The sequence below is a fragment of the Zophobas morio genome, unplaced genomic scaffold (genome assembly GCF_036711695.1).
Source record: "Zophobas morio isolate AGI-343-1 ecotype UQ-CSIRO unplaced genomic scaffold, CSIRO_AGI_Zmor_V1 ptg000030l, whole genome shotgun sequence".
In the NCBI taxonomy this organism is placed as follows: Eukaryota; Metazoa; Arthropoda; class Insecta; order Coleoptera; family Tenebrionidae; genus Zophobas; species Zophobas morio.
Genome location: NW_026972135.1, coordinates 12169093 through 12194862, shown reverse-complemented (window position 1 = coordinate 12194862; position 25770 = coordinate 12169093). Strand labels below are relative to the sequence as shown.

Genomic DNA, 25770 nt, shown 5'->3' with positions numbered 1-25770 from the left:
GGTTGTGGCTGTTCTCCCACCATTACGGTCGCAAACTCACGTCATCCCGACCGCTCCCCTGACTTTCATTCAAGATCTGCGTCTTTTGCAGAAGCGATAAATCCCGACAGCTCGGCTAGGAACCGCGCCCTCCATTTCCGCCACGTGTTTCTGTCTTATTTAACCCAATTCCATTTAAATGTTCACTTTCTATAACTCTGATATTAAACTACAACCGAACAAGTATTAAAGTTTCAAAAAGAGCAGTAAACAACATTTAAATTCGCCATACACTCGTGAAATTTTAAACAGCAAAGAATTCTTATCTGAGATAAGACTGGACACCAGACAATTTATATGATCGAAGCATTAATCAACAAGATATTTACATTCAATTTAAATTATACAGAAAAGAAAATTACTGAGGTTAAATTGTGAGATAGAAAAAAATTGCATGACGTGAAAAATTGTGAAGCTAACAAAATTACATGAGGTTAATATTTGCCACACTTTATCAACGAATTTACATGATGTTAAATTGTGCCTTGATCCAAGTGACTGGTTACTAAAAACAATTAGCTTACTGTCCTCAGCTTATTCCAAACAAACACATGATAAATAAAGACAAAATGGATCCCTCGTCGCAAGAATAACGTTTCGGTGGTGTAATTTTCCACGTCCGAGAAATACGTCTCGTTGATGTTCGGATGATAACAGCCTAAGGGGAGACACTTTTAATCCCCCCGTCTTTCAGTTCACGGTATTATGGATTCTACCGCCCTTTTCACGGCGAGCAATCTTGTGTGAGGAATTAAGAAGTGTTCTAATGTAACTAGTTAACGATTAAAATCCCAACATGAACTATGAATTTACAAACAACAAAACAAATTTATACCACGTGTTAGCGTCGGTTGAAAATTCGCATATTTCCGCTTCGAAAAACCGCAAGAATTAGCTACGGTTACTAAACTTCACCTAGCTAACTCACCACGTGCTTTCACTCACACCAAACAAATCAAAAGTGACGTGCCCGAACAGAATGACATAGTTCAACTCTTTACAAAGCAAGCCAACTTCTACCAACCCTCTCACTAGATACTGCCCCACAAATTCTCCTAGGAGAGCTACCAACTACCAAAAAAGAACTAAACGTGCACATGGTTGCCTATGTTTAACGATTTTCTTGATTTGAATGTATCTTATCGAAAAGATTGTTGACGTCATAATTTTTTATGTAATCCTACGAGCGCAAATTTGCTCTTACATTAAATTGTAGCTATAAACGATTTTGACACATTTGTGGAATTTTGAAACTTTCATAAAACAAAGAAATGTATTTATTGTTTTTATTCTTTTGCAGAACATTTATGCATCTCTGGGCCCAAGTGGGCCGGAACATCAACAAATACATCAATTTCCCGCGTCTGATTGGCGAGTGCGGCGGTAAAAACTACCACTTCGTCCACCCAAGCGCTGACGTCACTTCGGTGGTTACCGGTACCATCAGGAGCGCTTTCGAGTACTGTGGACAGAAGTGTAGCGCTTGTTCGAGAATGTACGCACCGAAATCATTATGGCCAGTCATAAAAGAAAAACTCTTAGACGTTAGAAGTAAGTTGAAAATCGGCGATCCGACAGATTACGAATCGTTTACTTCGGCGGTGATCGACCAGAAGGCGTTCACGAGAATCAAAGGATATATAGAACATGCAAAGAAGTCACCTAATTTGGAGATCATCGGAGGCGGAAAGTGCGATGACAGGTGAGCAGAGGTAGTTATTTGCACCCAAAAAGAAAACAGCATTATTTATATAGTGGGGGTTCTGGCCACTTTTTGGCGGTAAAATTTGAATCCCCACTATTTAATAACGAAGTTCTTATAACTTATTGAGGTCCTTGCTTCAGCAAGGGTTACTTTATCGACCCCACCATCGTAGTTACCGAAGATCCGAAAGATAAAATCATGACAGAAGAAATTTTCGGTCCGGTGTTAACGATTTACGTCTACGAAGACAAGAAGTTGGAGGAAGTTTTAGAGTCTGTGGGAAGTGTAACCGTGTATGCGCTCACGGGATCTATCTTCGCTCAAGACCAGTTAGTGATAGACGTATTATTAATTTAAGGTCGCGGAAATTTGTTTAAGGTGTACCTATGTAATTGCTCGATTTGAAAAAATCGTTCTTCGCACAAATTTCCGTCACCTTTAGTGTGATTATCGTAAGACCATCACAAAATTATATTGTCAGGAAGTGGCTTGCACGTGCTTTCGAAGTACTGAAGATGACAGCTGGCAACTTTTACATCAACGATAAGTCAACGGGGAGTGTAGTTGGTCAACAGCCGTTTGGGGGCGCCAGGTTATCAGGTGAGTAACGAATGATAAGCCCAGGCCATAGATGACTTAACTTCGTTTCAGGAACCAATGATAAAGCAGGCGGTCCTCACTATATTCTGCGATGGGCCAATCCACAAGCCATCAAAGAGACATTTGTACCGTTGAACGACGTTTTCTATCCCTATATGAAACAATAAAATCCTTAGAATTATGTATTCGTTGGTCCGCTTATCTTTTTTTTCTGGTAGCCTGTGTATCGTTAATTAATTGCATGTGGAGTCTTGAATGAACAAAAGTATGCTTAATTTAATGTAGTTTTAATTTATTAGGGATCAATTTTTAGCGTTAACTTTAAAAATAACAAGGTCGGGAAATGTTTGAGACAACATAGTATACGAAAATCCCAATAATGTGGTTACTGTAACGATTGTAGTAGTTGTATTAGGACAGGACTGATAGAATAAAATGTGTAATATTATTTTTTTTGTCGTTTATCTTGTGTTAGACCCCTCAAAATTCCTCGCCTCGGTGAATTCTAACAAAGTCCGAGAAAAAAGGCGTTTCTAATTTGCAGACCACAGTTTATCTTGCAGACTGGGGGTTAAAAATGCTCCAATCAAGTTGAAACTCAACATTTGCTTATTTCTCAATACGAAGATTATTGACACAAAATTTCAACCCAATCGGAGAAACCGTTAAAAACTACCCCCAAAACAACCTTGCAGACTGGCGCTTAAAAATACTCTAATCAAGTTAAATTTTGACATTTGCTAGTTTTTCAATACGAGGATTATTGATGCAAAATTTCAGCCCATTCGGAGAAACCCTCAAAAATCACCCCCAAAACAACCTTGCAGACTGGGGATTAAAAATGCTCCAATCAAATTAAAACTCGATATTTGCTTATTTCTTAATACGGAGATTGGTGGTACAAAATTTCAAACCGTTCGGAGAAACCCTTAACAACCACCCTTAAAACAGATTTGCAGACTGGGGGTGAAAAATGCTCCAATCAAGTTAAAACTCAATATTTGCTTATTTCTCAATACGAAGATTGTTAATACAAAATTTCAATCCGTTCGGAGAAACCGTTAAAAACTACCCCTAAAACAACCTTGCAGACTAGGGCTTAAAAATACTCTAATCAATTCAAAATTTGACATTCGCTAGTTTTTCAATACGAGGATTATTGATACAAAATTTCACCCCATTCGGACAAACCCTCAAAAATCATTCCCAAAACAACCTTGCAGACTGGGGGTAAAAAATGCTTCAATCAAATCAAAACTCGATATTTGCTTATTTCTCAATACAAGGATTATTGACACAAAATTTCAACCCGTTCGGAGAAACCGTTAAAAACTACCCCCAAAACAACCTTGCAGACTGGAGCTTAAAAATACTGTGATCAAGTTAAATTTTGACAATCCCTAGTTTTTTAATACGAGGATTATTGATGCAAAATTTCAGCCCATTCGGAGAAACCCTCAAAAATCATCCCTAAAACAACTTTGCAGACTGGGGGTAAAAAATGCTCGTTAAAAACTACCCCCAAAACAACCTTGCAGACTGGAGCTTAAAAATACTCTGATCAAGTTAAATTTTGACAATCCCTAGTTTTTTAATACGAGGATTATGGATGCAAAATTTCAGCCCATTCGGAAAAACCCGCAAAAATCACCCCTAAAACAACCTTGCAGACTGGGGGTTAACAATGCTCCAATCTAGTTAAAACTCGATATTTGCTTATTTCTCAATACGAAGATTGTTAATACAAAATTTCAACCTGTTCGGAGAAACCGTTAAAAACTACCCCTAAAACAACCTTACCGACTAGGGCTTAAAAATACTCTAATCAAGTAAAAATTTGACATTAATTTATTTTTTTATTATTTTATTGTTAATTATTAATTAATTTATTAATATTTAAATTTAAAAAATATATAAATTACGAATATAGGAGTATTTGTTACAGATACGTGAATTGTGATAATTTGAGTTCATGTTTATCGCTGTTAGATAATTGTTGCTACTATGTAAGAATGCATAAGTTCGGCATTTTTTCGTCCAATCTCTCATTTTTTGTGCGTTTTACACGTCATTTTTGCTGTTAACTTGGTTCATTCAGTACATACTATATGCTGGTTTTGAGTTCTTTGAGATATAATTAAATTTTCATCATCAGTCAAAAAATACAAAGTTAGTGGTGTCCAGAAGAGAAAATTTAAAATTCAAAGGAAACAAAATCTTAAAGATATTTTAAAGGAAATTACAGACATTTTTAATTTCCGAGAAACCTAACGTAAAAAAAACGTTTTGAGAGAAAGTTTAAATTAATAATAATAGGAAGCTCAAACTTAATTTTATTTGGATTTCAAAAAGAACCCAGAAATGTGCTAATTTCTTAATTAATTATTATTAATGGGAAAACAGATAAAGATTCGTTATATTCAATACGACGCAAAATTGTCTTCATATGTAGGTCTTACAACCTTTGGATGGTGTCCACGTCCATTTCTCTGTCTGGTAAATTGTTCTTCTTAATTGTTCTTTTAAATTGGCTTCCCAGCCGTTGTTGTAAACCTTTCTACTTAGTATTCCCCAAATTTTGTTTTCGATTGTTTGCACTGGGGGCACTATGGGGGGATTACCTTTTCTTAGGTACAAAACTTATATTATTGCTTTCTAACCAATCCCTGGACATTCTAGTATAATGGCAACTTGCTAAATTTGGCCAAAATATTACATCTTCGTTATTATGGTGTTCCGATATATTGTTATGTATTGACCGCGTCACCTCTAGCACGGCCAATGAATTGTGCTGAAACGCCGGCCGGAGATATAGCCCATCAAACCAAAATTTTATCTTCAAACTTTGCCTTCGACTTAAATTTTACTTGTAATTTCTTCTATATTGTTTGTATAAAATCCATCGTTACCTTCCATCTCTGAATGGGCAAACGTAAAATATTTTTCATCGCCCAACACAACCACACGATTGTCCAAAAAATGATGAATTCTCAATAGCCGGCAACATCTAAGAATTCTTTCTAACTGCGATGCTGTATGTTTTGAACATTTAGCTCTTTTGCTGTATTTTAAGTTGTGTTTGCCTATTTCTCTAGAAACTGTTATATAGGAACTCTAAACAATCGAGCCAATCTTCTTGTTGATGTTCCAGGCTCTTGTCTTTCTTCTTAATCTTTCTAAACTTATTGTGGTATTGCTACCTGGCAGTCTTTAATTGTTCTGTATATAGTTGCGCATGTAATATATTTGGTCCAAAATATATTCACTATATTAACTGGTATATGGCTCTTTGCAACTCTATTTTGTATGACATAGTTTAAGCGTTAATTGACATAAATCTATGACATAAATTGTATAAAATGGTAAATAAGAAAGGTTGTTTGGTGACGCTGTTGCAAATGTAACTTGATTCGATTGCATTTTAAGTTAAAAAAAAGATAGGAGTATAAGGTATGTAAATTTTTCTCAAAACTCTTTTACGTACTAGGGGTGAAAGTGACATAGAATTGGAAAATCTTAGTAAAAGTAAAGACGACTACAGTTAAGACTAATCTAGTTGAGTGCATGTATTTAGAGAAATTTTAGTTGTATTGATAAATTAAATTCTTAGATGGAAATAACGATATTGATGTGAAAATGCAAGAAAAAAAATATAGAATTTGAAAATATACATGATTTTAATCTTTCCAATGGCAGTACATACCTTATTTATAAACTGTTGACACATGATGTACAAATTAACAAAAAAAAGAAGACAAATAAACGCAAAATTTAAATTAATTTAACAAAATAACAGAAACAGACCAATTAGGATATTTTCTTAATTAAAATAATAAAGAAGGCTGTTGTTGTAAACAGTGTTTTTCATCATTTGATTATAAGTTTGGCAGTTAATAAACGTTTTCACGCGAAAATAATGTTAACTCTTGCAGACGTCTCCCAAATTGTCGCTCTGTTTCTGTTATTTTGTTAAATTAAATTTAATTCTGCGTTTATTTGTCTTCTTTTTTGTTGCTAATTTATACATCATGTGTCAACAGTGAATGGTTCTTTAATAAAATAACGATCACTAGTTAAATTAGCAATTTTTAAAGTTTGGTTTTGCGAAATTTTACAGCGTGGTAGGTTTTTTGCCGGTCAGTGTATACGCATTAAAATACAGTTATAAAAGGTAACAAAACAATATTTTTCATAATTAACAATGCATATTAAGATCATTAGGTGATTAATTATTGTAGGAATTAGCTCGGTTTGCGCAAAGGTGGAGATAACACAACGACCGTAGCAACGAATCTCAACCAATTAAAAACTCAAGTAAATTTGCTGCTGCTACTTTTATATGCTTTCTTATGAAATTATTTTTGTTTTATGCCTAGTATCCCGCAAACGCTTTCGGGCACGCCACTGGAACAACCAGTTTCTCGGAGGACCTGGAAGAACCATTTATGACTCTAGTAGAAAACGCTGTACCAGGCATTTTTTCAAACAATCTTCCCTCCTCTCATTCTTGACATAATGTACTGTCTCTTTATATGTGTCTGAAATTTTTCTGCTACTTGTACTTTAAATGAATTTCAACTATCAATCATTTTTATAAGTTGTTTCAAGGCGACTAAAATTTGACATGATAATTTTTTGGGTAAAGAACTCAGCAAGTGGTAACTTTCGACTCAATTGGAGTATTTTTAAGCTCCCGTATGAAAGATTGCTTTGGGGTACTTGTTAAGAGCATATTAAAAAAGGCTGTTTTTTTGCATTATCACTTCTCGTATAGATAAAAACTAAACACCAAGTTTCGTTTTGGTAATAATGTTTTTAAGGCCCAGTCTTCAACGTTGTTTTGGGGGTAGCTTTTAACGGTTTCTCCAAACGGGTTGAAATTTTGCATCAACAATCTTCGTATTGAGAAATAAGCAAATCTCGAGTTTTGACTTGATTGAAGTATGTTTTACCCCCAGTCTAAGTCTGTCTGGGGGTAGTTTTTAAGGGTCTTTGCGAACGGGTTAAATTTTTGTGCCAACAATCTTCGTATTGAGAAATAAGCGACTGTCGAGTTTTGACTTGATTGGAGCATTTTTAATCCCCAGTCTGCAAGGTTGTTTTGGGGGTGATTTTTAAGGATTTCTCCGAACGGCTTGAAATTTTGTATCAACAATCTTTGTATTGAAAAATTAAGAAATATCGAGTTCTGACTTGATTGGAGCATTTTTAACCCCCAGTCTGCAAGGTTGTTTTAGGGGTGATTTTTGAGGGTTTCTCCGAATGGGCTGAAATTTTGCATCAATAATCGTATTAAAAAACTAGAGATTGTCAAAATTTAACTTGATCAGAGTATTTTTAAGCTGCAGTCTGCAAGGTTGTTTTGGGGGTAGTTTTTAACGGTTTCTCCGAACGGGTTGAAATTTTGTGTCAATAATCCTTGTATTGAGAAATAAGCAAATATCGAGTTTTGATTTGATTGAAGCATTTTTTACCCCCAGTCTGCAAGGTTGTTTTGGGAATGATTTTTGAGGGTTTCTCCGAATGGGGTGAAATTTTGTATCAATAATCCTCGTATTGAAAAACTAGCGAATGTCAAATTTTGAATTGATTAGAGTATTTTTAAGCCCTAGTCTGCAAGGTTGTTTTAGGGGTAGTTTTTAACGGTTTCTCCGAACGGGTTAAAATTTTGTATTAACAATCTTCGTATTGATAAATAAGCAAATATCGAATTTTAACTTGATTGGAGCATTTTTAACCCCCAGTCTGCAAGGTTGTTTTGGGGATGATTTTTGAGAGTTTCTCCGAATGGGCTGAAATTTTGCATCAATAATCCTCGTATTGAAAAACTAGCGAATGTCGAAATTTAACTTGATTGGAGTATTTTTAACCCCCAGTCTGCAAGGTTGTTTTGGGGGTGGTTTTTAAGGGTTTCTCCGAACGGGTTGAAATTTTGTACCAACAATTTTCGTATTGAGAAATAAGCAAATGTTGAGTTTCAACTTGATTGGAGCATTTTTAACCCCCAGTCTGCAAGATAAACTGTGGTCTGCAAATTAGACAGGCCCCGAGAAAAACGAATAAAACTAAATCATGTCACAATTTGTCAACAATTCAAACAAAGAATTTACATGACGTTAAATTATGCCACACTTTATCAGCGATACAAACAAATAGCTTTGAGAGTTTATATCGTGGACTGTCCCCAGCTTATCCCAAACAAACACATGATAAATAAACACAAAATGCATCCCTCGCCGCGAGAAATACGTCTCGGTGATATCCGGATGATAACTACCTAAGGAAAAAAATAATAATCCCCCGTCCCCCAGTCCACGATATTATGAATTCTATAGCACTTTCTACGGTTATTTTCCCAAAATCGGACGACGTTAGGGCAATTGACTGCCGTAAATGAACTATCAGCAATCTTGTGTGAGGAATTAAGAAGTGTTATAATGGATGAAATTTAAATTAAATCAAATTAAATGTTCTGAATCAATGCAGATATTTGAAAATCACAAAATTTTAATAAAAAAACTATGTCAATTTCATTCTAGAGCACAACAAAAATACCCATAGGGGGCGTTGTAGCACGAGCGGAGATTGGAGCTCCCGGTCGTGACTGTTCTCCCCCACGACGGTGATTCTATCTATCGCAAAGCACTGTCGCCCAGCACCTCAAGAGTGAAAAGACAAACAGGCCGTTACGGTCGCAAACTCGCAGTTGGATCTCGACTATTGGGCTAAGTCGACAGCGTTACGTCATTTCGACCGCCCCTGAATCTTATCTAACCAGCATCTTTTGTGCAGATGGCGCGATAAATCTCGCCAGCTCGACTAAGAACCGCATTCCACTTCCACCACGTATTTCTGTGTTACTTAACCTCAATTCCACATGTGTGTTAAATATACGAATCGACTATTATTTTACTGTGTACTTTGATTAATTGATCGATTGACGGTTTAGCCTTGTTCAAGGTACTTCAAATTCCAATGAAAAATCAACAAGGCTTCTATTTCATCGCAAAAAGTGCCTATTGTTAGCCATTCAAAAACATTGCGTAAGAGACAAAGACAAACAGGAAAGCTGTAAGATAAACCTGCTTAAAATTTGTTTTTGTTTTGATGATTTTGATTTGTGAAATGAGCAAAATGAATATCAACAATTCGGTGGAGATTTTGATGAACAATTTCATCCCAAGAATAGAATATTTTTATATGGAGTTCATAAAGAAAGAACCTTTTCTGAATACTATGTTTGAGGACATAGAACAAATGGGAAAAACATTTGAACATAAAGGTGTACATACAAACTGATTTGCAAAATTTTCAGCCAGGTGTTGTTACAGTTTTAGATTTTAACTCCCTACGCTAACACGAATGATGTTACAAGTCGCTATTTCATGGTGCAGTGAGAGCGTTGTGGTGACCGAATTTGAATAAAATTTTGGCGCTGAAATTAGTTAACAGCGGCGCGAAATCACACTTGAATAATTTGAATTTGAAAGAAAAAAATGCAATCAAAAAAATCGTTAAACGTAGGCAACCATATATGCACGTTAGCGCTTGCGGTAGTTCTGCATGTTTTAGAGAGCGGGCGGTAGTCGAATTGGTAGAGGAGAACGGCATGTTGAACGCACAGGGAAATTCATTATGTTTCTGTCCGGTGTAGTGGACGCATGGTGAAAAGACGCTATAAGTAGTTATGTTAAATTAGCTGGTTTAGTAGTTAATAAAAGGGAGGAAGTCTTTGTTTAACGACAATCAATCGTAACGCTGACGGCACCTAGTGTTAATACAATTTAACAATCAGGATTATTTAAATAAACCACTTATTAGGAGATTTCATCAAATTCATTTAGTCAGGATAATAATTCTTTGTTTAACAAATTACGAATGAAGTTTCTGGATGCATATACGTAAGTGTTACATGATAACACTTCTTAATTTTTCACACAAGATTGCTAAATTATCATCGTTATCATGATTACATCATTGAGGCATGTCCTCGCAACGCTAAAGATTGATTACATCACTGAGGCATGTCCTCGCAACGCTAAAGACTGATTACATCACTGACGCATGTCCTCACAGCGCTAAAGAGTGATTACATCATCGAGGTATTTCCTCGCAACGTTAAAATTTACATCATGGAGGTATTTCCTCGCAACGATAAAATTTACATCACCGAGACGCTTTTCCCTCGCAACGATGACTGGATATTTTTGTGTTTATTTATTATGTGTTTTGTTGGGTTAACCAGGTCACGGTATTTTAAACTCTCAAAGTAAATTGTTTTTAAGTAACCAATCTCTTGGACCATGACATAATTTGACATAACGTAAACTACAATATTTTTCTAATCTCACAGTTTTAACCTCAGTAATTTTCCTTTGTTGTATAATTTTCATTGGATGTAAATTTCATGCTCTGCAGTTTTAACCTCATATAATATTTTTTTGCACCAGATCTTTTGTTTTTCATAAATTTTTGCTAGTTTTGTTTTGTAAATATTTTGTTGATGAAAGTTTCTATCATATAAATTATTTGGTGTCCAATTTTAATCTCACATAAGATTTATTTGTTGTTTAAAATCCCACAAGATTGTATGGCAAATTTAAATGTTGTTTATTGCTCTTTTGAAACTTTAACATTTGTTCAGTTGTTGTTAATATCTGAGTTATAATAGATTGAACATTTAAAATGGAATTGAGGTTGAATAATACAGAAAACATGGCAGAAGCGAAGTGCGGTTCTTAGTCGAGCTGGCGAGATCTATCGCGCCACCTGCACAAAGGGTACAGGTTTGGATATATTCAGGGGCGGTCGCGACGTTGTAGCGCTGTCGGCTTCTCTTCTTAGCCGAGACCCAACTGCGGCCTAGTGTCTGACGGCATGTTCGTCCTAGACATGTGTAACGTGCTGTTTGGGTAGGCTTTGCGATAGATAGAATCACCGTCGAGGGGGGAGAACAGCCCAGACCGGTAGCCCCAAACTCCGCTTCTGCTAGAACGCCCCAGGGGTAGTTTTGTTGTGCTCCTGTTAACTGACTGCCGTAACTTTAAATTTGACGTCACGCGCCCGTAATAATTTGTGCATTTGCATTCAGTTACTTTAATTCAGATTTTGCTTTGGTTTTATTAAATTTGTGATATTCAAATATTTGCATTGATTCAAAACATAAACGTAGGGTTTTTGTACTTGTTTGGTTTTCATATGTGTATCAATTCGCGAGTGTCTTTTTCTCTCGTATTTTTAAGGTGTTTCGTTTGAAATGTAATACGTCGGTGAATATAGGATAAGGGGTTTTTGGGGCTGAGGAGTGAATGCTCGCAGCTCTTTTCCTCCTAGAGAGGGGGTGCGAATTTTAGCCCCCTCCCAAAAATTGTGTCTATTATTTCTTGCGCTCTCTACTCGCACGCAATGTATGCTCACTTGTATGAAAAAACGTCTTCCCGCCATGTTTAAAAAAAAAAAACACAACGTAGGTTCCTTTTTGTTAGACAATCAGAGCCAAGCCCAACTTTCAAACGTTTTCAAGTGTCAATTTAAGGCGGGAAGTTTGGGTTATCACAGCGTAATTTAAATAATTCAATTTTTTCTTCCCAGATTTTTGATCCATTTTATTTTTTTTTTTCAGGCATGAAATAACATTGTGATAATTAATATACATTTATTTTTGTATAAAAATACAATAGACTAAACATAAATGAAAACAAATTAAATAAAATTCAACAACAAAACTTGTAAAACTAGTGGGCAGTTCATAAATTCAAAATAAACACAAAACAAAAATAAATCATCCTCATAAAACAGCGAAGGTCTTCTGCATTCTGCATTTGGCCAAAAGTTCACATGAAAAAGAAAAGACAAAATTAGAATTGCACAATTAATTAATACAACACATTTATCAATAACTGAGTTTAACAGAAAACGAAATTTAATAAAAAAACACCCCGCAACATATGCACTTGCTTGATTTTTTACTATGGCTGGGTTGTCGAAACAATCACTAATGTCCTATTCCTCTTCGAAATTTAAATTGTTTAAATTAAGATTATCATGCTCTGCCGAAAAATTGTGTTCTGTTAAATAATTCACAAGATCGCTTAAAGCTTTGCAATGATCTTCCTCACAATTGCTACTTTTAGAAGTAGGAGAACTGAAATTATGAAGGATTATTTCATTCACCTCATTTTCACACTTCTCCATGACAGCATTGTTGCTGTTGGTTGTCAGTTGTCACTTTGCTGCCATATTAGTAGCTCATGCGCACTACAACCACAACATCCCCACTTTCATGGTGCAACAATTGTCAGCGAAGATTCGAAGTCACAAACACACGAATACAAGTTTCATTCCGGTGACTCCAGTGAGTATGATATTGGTTGTTCTGTGAGTAGGATGTCACAACCTCTCCACAGCCACAGTGGACCCCACAACGGGGCAAGCCGGCTTGGGAGTCTTCAGTCCTCCACACAGTGCCTTTGCGGGTAGCCTACGACCAACATCTGCTCAGCCGAACTGCTAGCCATCCTTAAAGCACTACAACTCACCGAACACGTGAACACAGGTGAACTTCTCATCTCCATTGACTCCCTCTCCGCCATCCAAAGTCTACATTGCCTTGGCTACCCCCCAAAAGCCTCGCCATTGCCACTCATAATCAAAAACAAAACTAGCCCAGCCTTCCTATACAAGATCAGAGCACCAATATTTCCCATGACCAGTTACCATAACCTAAAACTGTCAATTTTGCAGGGATAGCACACCTAGAATCAAAGGTATCACAAAGGGCACGAACCTGGATGTAAGTGTCTTGCAGCGAAGGCCATCTCATCAGGGAAAAGTGGAAGAAGAAAATAACTTCCCTTTTCGTGTTGTCTTCTAGTCATTTCGTAGAAAGCAGCGGTTGTTTTAACGCACCATGGACTACTACCAACAGAACTGGGATCATAAACTGGATAATTCCACGTATGAAGGTTTGTGTATGGCCATCCCAAAAATTATAAAGGCAACTATAACGGGAGAGCTACCCCAACAAGCCCTCCCGAAGGATGTTTCCACCGTGGACGTGCTGTCGCATATCACCGTGGCGATGGGGAAGGTCTTTATCGCGTTCGTTTTGACGATGGTAACCCAGATTCAGATGAACATTTCAGTAAGTAACACTTTCATTAAATAAATCTAATGTTCGTTAAATTGAGAAAAGCATCAAGTAGTTCATAGGTTTTTTGTGCTTTCAGACATTTAACCCCAAAATTTAATAAATGACAGCTGACAGCGTAGAATGGAAATAATGTAACCTAACCTCACTTTTTCTTGTATTAACAACACTCCTAAATCGTGCTCCCAAAGGTACTGATTGGGTGATTGGGCGCACTGGCGAGCAACATAATTTGTGATCGAGTCACCCTTGGAAAACATTTTGTATGTCAGTAATCACCAAAGGGCGGCGGCTTTGGCGTTAAGAACCATTAAGAACTGTGCAGACCACTACATTGTATTTGGATCGCAGTTTTGTAGCTTGTTTTTCTACTTATTGCACATCAAGTGTTCAATAACAAACATTAGCATCGCCTCAAAAATATGAAATTAAACGAGATTTAGAGGTCTATTTTGTAACTCTTAACGATCTCGCTAGAGCATCGTTAACTTACGATAATCGTTCCCATAACGATTTTGGGACTGATAGCGATTTTGTAACATCTATCGTCTCGTTACATAGCGATCGTATCGTTAGAATGTCATCGTTCCGGAACGATAGGTTTCAGCTCACCGTTAGAAGTGTCAGAACACGTTAGAAAAGTATTTATACAATGAAGAGGAACGTTTTGGTGCAAATATGGGTAGAGAAGGTAAATGTAAGTAATTAATGTATGTTTGGATTAGGTTGATAACTTATTATATATTTTTTTTACTGCAGAGACAGAATGAGAAATTTGTCTCGGGTCTTAAGAGATGTAAACGACCCCTTGATCGTTCGAGAAGAAACCTTTAGGAAGACCTACCAACTGTAATGGGAAGCGGCGAGAGACACATTTCCAGAAATACTGCCGCAGAGTTCTGTATTATTCACCAGAAGTTGCAGGAAAAATTATATACTCATGTGCTATTTCACACATCTTACGCATAAGAAATATCGAAAATGACGAGATCAATATTGTCTATGACAAGGAGAACGATAATAATGAAGAACTTGAATATGAAGAACACAATTTACTACATGAATGGCATATCACAAGAAATAATTTAATAATACAGCATTTTCAATAATGTATTTATTATTTTTTTTACAACATAATGAAATTATTAAACAGTTCCTCTTTCATATAGTCTTAAATTTCAGGCCTTCTTTCAAACATTGAATTTCCAATCTACATATCTCTGGAACACACAGTGACGTTTACTTACCAGGCAGTACATTGTAATTAGAGTGCCCTATGTTATATTCTTGATGTACTAAAAAACACAGAGGTTATGGTTTATTGTGTAACAGTATTTATAAAGATTAAACATCTCAGTTCTCATAATTGATTGATCATGATTCATGACTAAACAAGATGTTCACTTTGTCTTAAACAAAGTGTTGATGTAAGCAGAATAATTGCTAATAGTTGTACGATAAATTATAGTAAAGTACACATTTTTAAAAAGAGTGTTCGGGCGATTAATTAATTACACATACCTCTCTGAACTGCTGAACACTTTTTTGTGATCCTCCCACAGAATTTAGTTTTGCTACCAACCCTTCCCATATCTTTTCTAAAAGATCTGGCTTGTCCGCTACGAACTTTTGGGCCCTAAAATCAACATTACCTTCTAACTCCTCCACATATAACTCATGTTGCTGTTGGGTAATACGCTGGGCCCCTTTACGTTTTTCCATTGCTCCCGTGAACGTATTGTAAACTGAATTTCGTGTTAGTGTGATTATTTTGATGTTTTTCTTTTATAATTATTGTTTACTTACATGTTATAAGTTCACAAATTTGTCCAAACATCAATCAGTAGCAAAACAAATGTCACATGTCACAACAGAGAACAACGTAATCTAGACGCGACACAAATCTAAATACTACCCATTTTAAAAACATTAGATTCATCGTTCCGCTAACGATTTCAAAACTTTACGATTACGATAGTGTTTATAAAATTGGAAATTTGTACAATCTCGCTAAACTGATTTTACGATTGCTTCTAACGATTATCGTTTGGGAACGAGATCGTTCTGGAGCGATAAATTACAAAATAGACCCCTTAGAGTCTCAATCGCATACAAATAAGAGTAATCCACCTTCTTGCTCTATGGTAGACACTTTTAACGAGGAACTGTACGAAACATTTGTAGCAGCAACCATCATCCCTTTCGCAAAAATTAATAACCCAAAATTGAAACACTGTGATAACCCAAACTTCCCGCCTTTAAACTGACCTTTTTTTGGCTTTGGCTGTGATCGTCTAACAAATGGGAACCTACGTTGTGTTTTTTTTTTTGAAAAGTGGCGGGAAGACGTTCTTTCATACAAGTGAACATACATTGCGTGTGAATCGAGAGCGCAAGAAATAATAGACACATTTTTTTTTTGGAGGGGCTAAAATGGCACCCCTCTCAGGAGGAAAGAATCTACGAGGATTCACTCCTCAGCCCCTATCGTATATTCACGGACATATTACAGTTCAAATGACAGACCTTAAAAATATGAAAGAAAAGATACTCGCGAATTGACAGACATACACATATGAAAAACGAACAAACGCAAAATCCTATACATCTGTTTGGAATCAATGCAAATATTTGAATATCACAAATTTAATAAAAACAAAGCAAAATCTGAATTAAAGTAACGGGATGCAAATACACAAGTTATTTCGGGCGTGTGGCGTCAGATTTTAAAGTTACGGCAGTTAACAGGAGCACAACAAAAGTACCCCTGAGGCGTTCTAGCAGAAGCGGAGTTTGGGGCTACCGGTCGGGGCTGTTCTGCCCCCACGACGGTGATTCTATCTATCGCAACGCCTACCCAAACAGCACGTTACACATCTCTAGGACGAACATGCCGTCCGAAACTAGGCAATTACGGTCGCCAGACCCGTAGTTGGATCTCGGCTAAGGACAAGCCGAGAACGTTGCAACATCGGCGGCCGCCCCTGAATCCATCCAAACCTGCGGACTTGTACAGGTGACACGATGAATCTCGCCAGCTCGACTATTAACGACAACTGAACAAATGTTATAGTTTCAAAAGACCACTAAACAACATTTCAATTCGCCATACAATCTTGTGAAATTTTAAACAACAAATAATTCCTATGTGAGATTGAAATTGGACATCAAACAATTTATATGATCAACAAAATATTTAGAAAACAAAACTAGCAAAAATTTATGAAAAACAAAAGATCTGGTGTGAAATAAACTTGTGCAAATAAAAATATTATGTGAGGTTAAAACTGCAGAGCATGAAATTTACGTCGAATGAAAATTATACAACAAAGGAAAAGTACTGAGGTTAAAACCGTGAGATTAGAGAAATATTGTATGAGGTGAAAAATTGCAAAGTTAACAAAATGTACATGAGATATTATAATATTTGCCACACTTTATCAACGATTCAAATTAGTTTGAATTTGAACTCTTAGGAGTTTACATTATGTTAAATTATGTCATGATCTAAGTGATTGGTTACTTAAAAAAAAACAATTTACTTTGAGAATTTAAGTTACCGCGAACTGGTTACCCCAACAAAACACAATAAACAGACACAAAAATATCCAATCATCGTTGCGAGGAAAAAGCGTCTCGGTGATGTAATTTTTTTTTATCGTTGCGAGGGAATACCTCGATGATGTATATTTTGGCGTTGCGAGGAATGAGCCTCGTTGAAGTAATCAATCTGTAGCGTTGTGAGGGCAAGCTTCGATGATGTAATCAATCTGTAGCGTTGTGAGGGCAAGCCTCGATGATGTAATCATGATAACGACGGTAATAACGATGATAACCGCCTAAGGGAAGAAATTATTTAACCCCTCGACAGTACGCAGTATAATGAATTTTGTTTAACTGCCGTAAATGAAATATTAGAAATCTTGCGTGAAGAATTATGAAGTGTTATAATGTAACACTTACGCATATGCATCCAGAAACTTATTCATAATTGAACAACAAAGTTATTATCCTGACTAAGTGAATTTCATGAAAAATAAAACAAATTTACAGCACTTGCTCCGCGTTGAAAGATCGCATGTTTTTCCGATTAAAAGGCCGCAAGAATTGGGGAAAACTGTATCGTTTAGAAGTTACGATTGATTGCCGTTAAACAAAGGCTTCCTCCCTTTTATTAACTACCAAAGCAACTAATTTAAACTAGCTCTTACCACGTGTTTACATTGACATGCCGCCCTCTGTCTCTACCAAGCCGCCCTCTAACTAAATATGCAGAACTAACCCCTAAGTGCTACGTGCCTATTTTTAACGATTTCTTTTTTTGTGATTGAATTTTTTTCTCTTTCAAATTCAAATTATTCAAATGTGATTTCGGGCCTCTGTTAATTAATTTCAGCGCGAAAATTTTGATTTAAATTCGGTCACCACAACACTTTCTTGAAAAATACACCCAGAAACATACCAGACGATGCGCAAAGTATTATTAAGGGCAAAAACACCATTATCAAACCAAACATCGAATATGATTTCAGCCTCATTGATCAAAAATGTCAAAATTTATCGAAAACTATAGTTTATTAACAATCTGAAATTTTAAAGTTGTATGACGCTTTGGCAAAACTTCAAAGTACTGTGATAACCCAAAGTTCCCGCCTTAAATTGATACTTGAAAAAGTTTGAAGGGCCCGAGAAAAAAAAAATCAAAATTTGACTTTGGCTGTGACCGTCTAACAAATGGAACCTACGTTGTTTTTTTCTGTGGCGGGAAGACGTTCTTTCATACAAGTGAGCATATACTGCGTGTGAGTCGAGAGCGCAAGAAATAATAGACAAAATTTTTGGGAGGGGGGCTAGACTCGCACCCCTCTCCAAGAGGAAAAGAAGCCACGAGCAAAGGGGACCGGGACGTGCCCTTCCGGCGGCCCAGGAGGGCCGGGCCACCATTCCTTCCCATCCCCAAAAACCCCTCAGGGTTTTATTAATCCACATACTACATGTCAAATGAAACACCTTAAAATTATGAAAGAAAAGACACTCGCGAATTGACAGACATACACATTTGAAAAACGAACTAACGCAAAATCCTATACATCTGTTTGGAATCAATGCAAATATTTAAATATCACAAATTTAATAAAAACAAAGCAAAATCTGAATTAAAGTAACTGCATGCAAATGCAAAAGTTATTACGGGCATGTACGTCAAATTTAAAGTTACGGCCGTCACAAGAGCACGACAAAAATACCCATAGGGCGTTCTAGCACAAGCGGACTTTGTGGCTACCGGTTCGGGCTGGTCTCCCCCGCCACGGTGTACAAAGCTTGCAGCCCTTGTGCAGGTGGCGCGATAAATCCCGCTAGCTCCCACTAGGAACCGCGCCCCCCGCTTCTGCTACGTGTTCGGTGTTATTTAACCTCAATTCCATTTTAAATGTTCAATTTCGTTGAACTCTGATATTAACAACAACTGAACAAGTGTCAAAGTTTCAAAGGGCAATAAACAACATTTAAATTCGCTATACGATCTTGTGAAATTTTAAACGACAATTAATTCTTATGTGAGATTAAAATTGGACATCAAATAATTAATGCGATGGAAACATTCATCAACAAAATATTTACAAAACATATCTGCTGTGAAATAAACTTGTGCAAAGAAAAATGTTATGTGAGGTTAAAACTGCAGAGCATGAAATTTACATTCAACTAAAATTATACAACAAAGAAAATTACTGAGGTTAAAATTGTGAGATAGAGAAATATTCTATGAGGTGAAAAATTGCAAAGTTAACAAAATTTACATGAGATTAATGCTTGCCACACTTAATCAACGATTCAAACAAAGAGTTTACGTTATGTCAAATTATGTCATGGTTACCTAAAAACAATTTACTTTGAGAGTTTAAAATACCGTAAACTGGTTACCCCAACAAAACACATAATAAATAAACACAAAAATATCCAGTCATCGTTGCGAGGAAAAAGCGTCTCGGTGATGTAAATTTTATCGTTGCGAAGAAATACCTCGATGATGTAAATTTTATCGTTGCGAAGAAACGCCTCGATGATGTAAATTTTAACGTTGCGAGGAAATACCTCGATGATGTAATCAATCTTTAGCGCTGTGAGGACATGCGTAAGTGATGTAATCAGTCTTTAGCGTCGCGAGGACATGCCTCAGTGATGTAATCAATCTTTAGCGTGTCGAGGACATGCCTCAGTGATGTGGTCATGATAACTATGATAACAACGATGAGAACCGCCTAAGGGAAGAAATTATTTTAACACCCCCTCAGTTCACGATACGAATTAGTTAATTTAACTGCCGTTAGCAATATTGTGTGAAGAATTATGTAAGAAGAGTTATAATGTAACACTTACGTACATGCATCCAGAAACTTATTTATAACATGTTAAATAAAGAATTGTTGTCCTGACTAAGTGAATTTCATGAAATCTTCTAGCAAGTGGTGTATTTAAATTATCTTGGTTGTTAAATCGTGTTAACACTAACTGAGGAACTAACTTGATTGGCGAATTTACAAACAAAACAAATCTACACCACGTTGGTCCCGAAAATTAACACTTTTCAGATTAAAAAATCGCAAGAATTAGCCGCAATTCTGAATCTGCAAAACCGAATGTTTTACAGTTATGATAAGCATGATAAATGTTAATAATGTGACAGAAAATAAAAAAATAGCTTGTTGGTTTTCATACAACTTGTCAAAATTTACCGGGACACTTTCAAAGTTAAAAAAAAAGTGAAATAGGCCAAAAGATTTGTAATCGAGTTTTGCTTGGAAAATTTGCAGGTGCTGCCTGTTGTCAGATTTTGAGAATGAATGAAAAATCCAACCAAGATTTGTAGATTTCTTTGTCGTGTGGCTAGATTTTGTTTCAGTGTTCAGAAGCCACCATTCCCATTCGTCCTAGAATTGATGTCTTTCGCCTGAAGAACGTGACCGTAGATATCGGAAAGAAAGTCCTCAAGTTCATTTGCGAAGTATATCATACAAATTTTACTTTGGAGCCAGGAGAACGCGTTAGTATTATAAGAGGTTAGAGGATTACATTTAATTGTGTGATTACATTTATTGTTGCAGAATTGTAAGGTGTTGAACGAGGCAGATGAAATATATGGGTCATGGACATACGTCGGCTGGGTGTTCGGGGTGCTTGTGACGCTAGCTATACTAACATGTATGTGGTTCTACCATAAAAAGAAATGGAACCCTTGTAGAAATCTACGAATGGTTAGTAACGTCACGTCCAATAATAAATACATTACCACTTTCGCGTATTCCAGATTTCGATTTCCATTGTCAATAAAAAGGGGGAACGGAATAATTCCTTGGTGCTCAATAACTACTACAACCTTCCAGAGTATACGAACAACGCCGTCACTGAATTGGAACGACTGGATAACAACATACAGAAAGGTGAACTCAAAACTCCAACCGGAAAATTCGTCATCGCCATGAGGCCCCTCAAAGAAAACGCGAATTCCAAAACCCAAAGCGATTTCTACCAACAAATGCAGGTGAATTCCGCCTTGAAACATCCCTACGTTATTTCACTGCTGGGGGTCGTGGTGGAGCAGCCGTTGTCTATGTTGTTCGAATTTACGTCACAGGTTGGTGGCGGTTTTTTTGCGTTTGTGGTGGTAAAATTTCCGTTATAGGGCAACCTTCACGAATTCCTCATCGCGAATTCACCCAGCAAGGGTAAAAGTTTGACGCTGAACCAATTTCTGGACCTAGGAAGCCAAATCAGTCAAGGCATGCAGTACTTATGTGACAACCATTACATATACACGGATCTAGCTGCTAGGAATTGTTGGGTTTTCGGCGATTTGGTGGTAAAGATTGGCACTTTCGAGCTCGAGAGGGACCAGTATCGTGGCGATTATTACGAGTGAGTAAATTTATCTTATCACCCCCACCAACACAACGATGACGTCATCTCAAAATCAGTTCCGGAGTATCGCTTCTTCCGGTGCGCTGGTTGCCGTCCGAGTGCATCACCTCCGGCAAGTTCACCTGCGAGACCAACGTGTGGTCGTTCGGCGTCACCCTCTGGGAGATCTTCAGCTACGGCAAGCAGCCCCATCATGGGTATGACGACCAGGAGGCCATCGCCAGGATCCACTCGCACAAGCTGCTGCCGTGTCCAGACACTTCCCCCGACTATTGTTACGGTCTCATGGTTGAGTGCTGGGCGGGACAGCCCAAGCGACGCCCCGATTTCGCCGAGATCTGCCAGCGTCTGCAAATGTGGAAGCAGAGCAAAACGTCCTAAGTCGAGATCGAAACGTCACGTCCAAGACCATTTCGATTAATATATCGAATTTCCATTACGTAGTTTTATTGTAGGGGTTAATCTAAATCGAATTTTTGTACAGCGCAACATGTGTTCATTCTTCGTTACCGTAACATGTTCATGTGTATGTGTGTGTGTATTTATAAAATGGTTGTGCCATACTTATAATAATAGTTATTTACATTCCAAGCGCCGAAAGTATCGAGTAGCATAACGAGCGAGTAGTGCTACTCGGCTTTGGCGTGAGTAATTTACATAATTTTTTGTACCGTTTTCCTACAATTAAATTTTTTAAAAATAATAATTTTAGTAATATTACTAGTCCAATGTTCGTATTTAGGTTGGCATTAGCATTGTCACTAATAACACAGTATATCATACAATAAAGACACCTTTTGAAAGGTACATAAGAAAAACACAAATTTGAACACATGTATATGATGCAAACGTGTGCAGATAAAATATTACGTGAGGTTAAAACTGCACAGCACAAAAATTTACGTTCAATTTAAATTATACAAAAAAGAAAATTTCTGAAGTTAAAATTGTGGGATTGAGAAATATTGTCTGGGGTGAAAATTGCAAAGTTAACAAACAAATTTACCTGAGATTAATATTTGCCACACTTTATCAATGATTCAAACAAAGAGTTTACATTATGTTAAATTATGTTTTAATCCAAGTGATTGGTTACTTAAAACAATTAGCTTTGAGACTTTGTAATATCGTGACCTGCTTACCCCAAACAAAACACATGATAAATAAACACAAAAATATCCAGTCAGCGTTACGAGGAATAAGCGTCTCGGTGATGTAATTTTTTAGCGTTGCGAGGAAATGCCTCGGTGATGTAATTTTTAACGTTGCGAGGAAATGCCTCGGCGATGTAATCAATCTTTAACGTTGCGAGGAAAAGCTTCAGTGATATAATCTTTAACGTTGCGAGGAAATGCCTCGATGATGTAATGATGATAACGATGATAATAAAGATGATAACTGCCTAAGGGAAGAAATTATACTAACCCCCCGCCAGTTCACGATATTATGAATTTTGTTAATTTAACTGCCGTTAATGAAGTATTAGCAATTTTGTGTAAAGAATTAAAAAGTATTATAATGTAACACGTACGTAGTAACATCCAGAAACTTATTTATGGTTAGACAAACAAAATCAAACTAGTCCTGAGTAAATGTCTGTTATATTGTGTTAGCACCAGTTAACGATTAAAATCCAAACATGAACTGTGAATTTACAAAAAATGAATTAAAATTACACGTGTCGGCGTCGGACACAAATTCACATTTTCTGATTAGAAACCGCAAGAATTAGCTGCGCGTGTTGGGGAAAACCGTGGCGGTATCGTTACGAAGAATTAAACGTGCACAAGGCCTATGTTTAACGATTTTTTTTCAAATTCAAATTATTCAAATCTAAAGAAAAATGTGAAGAAAAGAGAAAGTTTCACCACAACGTCATATCTTTTCTTTTGCATTCTTGAAAACAATCTTAACAACGCTAACCTCAACGTGATTTTATACGTCAGAATAGCGAGTGACAGAATCGTTACTAAAATAAATTACTAAAATCCACGTCGACAATTCAAAATCTACAGCTAGTACCTGCTAAGATAAAACTGATTTTGGCAAATGACATACCCTCTAAGAAAAGAGAGGGTGGGTGGATGGGGATAGTACCTGATGGGATAAGACCAATTTTGGCAAATGAGATACCCTCTAAAAAAAGAGAGGGTGGGTGGGCGGCACTAGTACCTACTAAGATAAAACTGATTTTGGCAAATCACATACCCTCTAAGAAGAGAGAGGGTGGGTGGGGCTAGTACCTTCTAAGATAAAACTCGTTTTGGCAAATAACATAGGTCCCTCTAAGAAAAGAGAGGGTATCTCATTTGCCAAAATCAGTTACCTATATACTAGCCCCACCTACCCCCCCTCTTTTTTCTTGAGTTTACAGGAGGGCATTCTTTTTATTTGTTATATTTGCGAAAAAATCGAAGAAAGTAAACCATGATAAGCTCTTCAAATATCATTTTAACGACTTTCAGATGTATTTTTCTATGAATTGCATTTTGCATTTCTCTGGATAATAAGACTGGAATTTGGTTTAAATTCATGGTACTCTGTTATTACATAGTAAAAACTAAAATCTATAAATATCACTCCGTTCTTCTGGTGTATTGTGTAAGAGTTTGAAAGATTTTGGGGGCTCCTGATAATTTTGAAAGAGCTTGAAGTAATCTTGGGTTCCCCTAGTTGTTTATTAATGTCAAAAATGTTTGGTACTGCTTGTGTTTTGTTCAAAGTTTGTTGAATGTTCATGGTGGCTTTATTTTTAAAAGAACTTGAAATAATCTGTGGGGGTCTCTGGTGTTTTCTTTCTGCAATTATTTGAAAAGAACTTGAGACCTCCACATGTTTTAATTTTGAAAGAGTTTAAAAGAATCTTGGAATTCCCTATATATTTTTTTAATATGAAACAATCTTGGAGACTCCTCGTGTTTTATTTTTGAAAAAAAAAAAATTGAAAAGATCTTTGGATCTCCTTTCGCTTCATTTTTTTTTAAGGTGAAGGAATCTTGGGGATTGGGAATGTTCCAGAGTTTGAAGGAATCTTGAACTTTCTTAATGTTTTTTTAGGACTTGAAGTTTTGTTTTTGAAAGAGTCTTTTTTTAAGAATGTAAAAGGATCTTGCAGTCACATAGTGTTTTTTACGTCAAAGACCCGTCGATGTTCTTGATGGTTCTATTTTTGAAAGAACTTGAAATAATCTCGAGGGTCCTTGATATTTTCTTTTTGAAAGAGTTTGGAAAGATTGTGAAAGAATTTTAGAGGCCCCTAGGGTCTTTTTTTAAGATTATGAATTTAGAACTTCTTGTGTTTTATTTTTGAAGGAAGTTCGAAACATCTTGAAGGTTTTTTTTGTTTTTAGAGGATTTGAAAGAATTTTTTTAAGAATATCAAAGAATCTTGAGGTCCTATGGTGTTTTTTTGTGTCAAGGATCCTTGAAGGTTTTTGATTTTATTTTTTAAAGAACTTGAAATAAAATCGATGCTTTGTTTTTGAAAGTATTGAAATGAACTTGAGGGACCCTTGTGTTTTGCTTTTGCTAGAGTTTGAAAGAATCTTGGGATTCTCTAGTGTCTTTTTTCATCTTCGATGTCTCGTAACGTTTTGTTTTTGAAAGAATTTGAAAATATCTTGAGAGCTCCTAGTGTTTCGTCTTATGAAAGAGTTTGAGCAAATTTTAAGGACGTCTAGTGTCTATTTTAACGAATGTTTGAAAGAATTTCAAAAGATCTTGGCGGTTCCTTTTTTGTTTAAGACAGTTTGAAAGAATGTTAAGGGTCCCTGGTGTTTTTTTGACTTTAAACAGAGATTGTCCATCAAAAAAAAAAAATCCACAGGCATAAAAATAATTGTTTCTTTCACTAGTTTTGCTTACAATTGGCGGAGGCGCCGGGGCATGAAATGTACTACATATACTGGATTCGAGATTGGTAAGACTCGGGTAAGAGAATCGGCTGTAACACCGTCCGAACTATCATATAAAAAGTTGGGGTTTTGGAGTTCCAATATAAAATATTTTTTCTCCAACCGACACAACAGTATGATATTGTTCAACCGTCAACCGTCTGTAAGACTGACCATTGAGACTTACGGTCCCGTTACTAGGACAAAATTTGGCTACAGTTTCCGCTAAGACTACAAATAGTACCTTATAATCCTAACAAAAAAAATATTTAATTTTTTTTCAAAAAAATAGAGAATGAAATCTGAAATTGTTTATTTTTATTAATATTAAATGTACAATTTGAACAACTGTGAAAAATAAATAAGCTCTCAAAACTAGAATTTGTGTCATTCTTGGAATAGTCCACAATATTTTCATTAATTATTAACTTACTGACAGCAATATTGGAGGATTGTATTTATGG

At 36.3% G+C, this 25770-nt stretch overlaps 2 protein-coding genes and 1 long non-coding RNA gene across 4 annotated transcripts; 2 read left to right on the top strand and 1 right to left on the bottom strand.

The window, feature by feature from the left end:
• The first annotated feature begins 1344 nt into the window (after positions 1 to 1344).
• LOC135139063 (delta-1-pyrroline-5-carboxylate dehydrogenase, mitochondrial-like) lies at positions 1345 to 2761 on the top strand. Its single transcript, XM_064069152.1, has 4 exons — positions 1345 to 1741; positions 1885 to 2073; positions 2226 to 2344; positions 2396 to 2761. Exons 1-4 carry the CDS (start codon positions 1347 to 1349, stop codon positions 2509 to 2511), a joined length of 819 nt encoding a protein of 272 aa, XP_063925222.1. The 5' UTR covers positions 1345 to 1346; the 3' UTR covers positions 2512 to 2761.
• Positions 2762 to 11979: 9218 nt separating this feature from the next.
• LOC135139111 (uncharacterized) lies at positions 11980 to 13221 on the bottom strand. Of its 2 annotated transcripts, XR_010282119.1 has the most exons (4): positions 13131 to 13221; positions 12883 to 13072; positions 12518 to 12837; positions 11980 to 12159 (listed from the first exon to the last, which is right to left on the bottom strand). It is a non-coding gene; the product is annotated as an uncharacterized LOC135139111 (long non-coding RNA). The 2 variants fall into 2 exon arrangements; XR_010282118.1 differs by having other exon boundaries at positions 12518 to 13072.
• Positions 13222 to 13253: 32 nt separating this feature from the next.
• On the top strand, positions 13254 to 22119 carry LOC135139110 (tyrosine-protein kinase transmembrane receptor Ror-like). Its single transcript, XM_064069211.1, has 6 exons — positions 13254 to 13487; positions 20398 to 20538; positions 20600 to 20749; positions 20803 to 21129; positions 21178 to 21410; positions 21470 to 22119. Exons 1-6 carry the CDS (start codon positions 13254 to 13256, stop codon positions 21792 to 21794), a joined length of 1410 nt encoding a protein of 469 aa, XP_063925281.1. The 3' UTR covers positions 21795 to 22119.
• The last annotated feature ends 3651 nt before the right edge of the window (positions 22120 to 25770 follow it).

What these genes read in the sequence shown, in the direction of transcription:
- LOC135139063 (XM_064069152.1), top strand. Translation starts at nt 1,347, where the DNA reads ATGCATCTCTGGGCCCAAGTGGGCCGGAACATCAACAAATACATCAAT. An exon ending in TCTATCTTCGCTCAAGACCA is followed by an intron (nt 2,074 to 2,225) that starts GTTAGTGATAGA and finishes TTATATTGTCAG; the next exon opens with GAAGTGGCTTGCACGTGCTT. An exon ending in TGGGGGCGCCAGGTTATCAG is followed by an intron (nt 2,345 to 2,395) that starts GTGAGTAACGAA and finishes ACTTCGTTTCAG; the next exon opens with GAACCAATGATAAAGCAGGC.
- LOC135139110 (XM_064069211.1), top strand. Translation starts at nt 13,254, where the DNA reads ATGGACTACTACCAACAGAACTGGGATCATAAACTGGATAATTCCACG. An exon ending in CTTGTAGAAATCTACGAATG is followed by an intron (nt 20,750 to 20,802) that starts GTTAGTAACGTC and finishes CGCGTATTCCAG; the next exon opens with ATTTCGATTTCCATTGTCAA. An exon ending in TGTTCGAATTTACGTCACAG is followed by an intron (nt 21,130 to 21,177) that starts GTTGGTGGCGGT and finishes TTTCCGTTATAG; the next exon opens with GGCAACCTTCACGAATTCCT.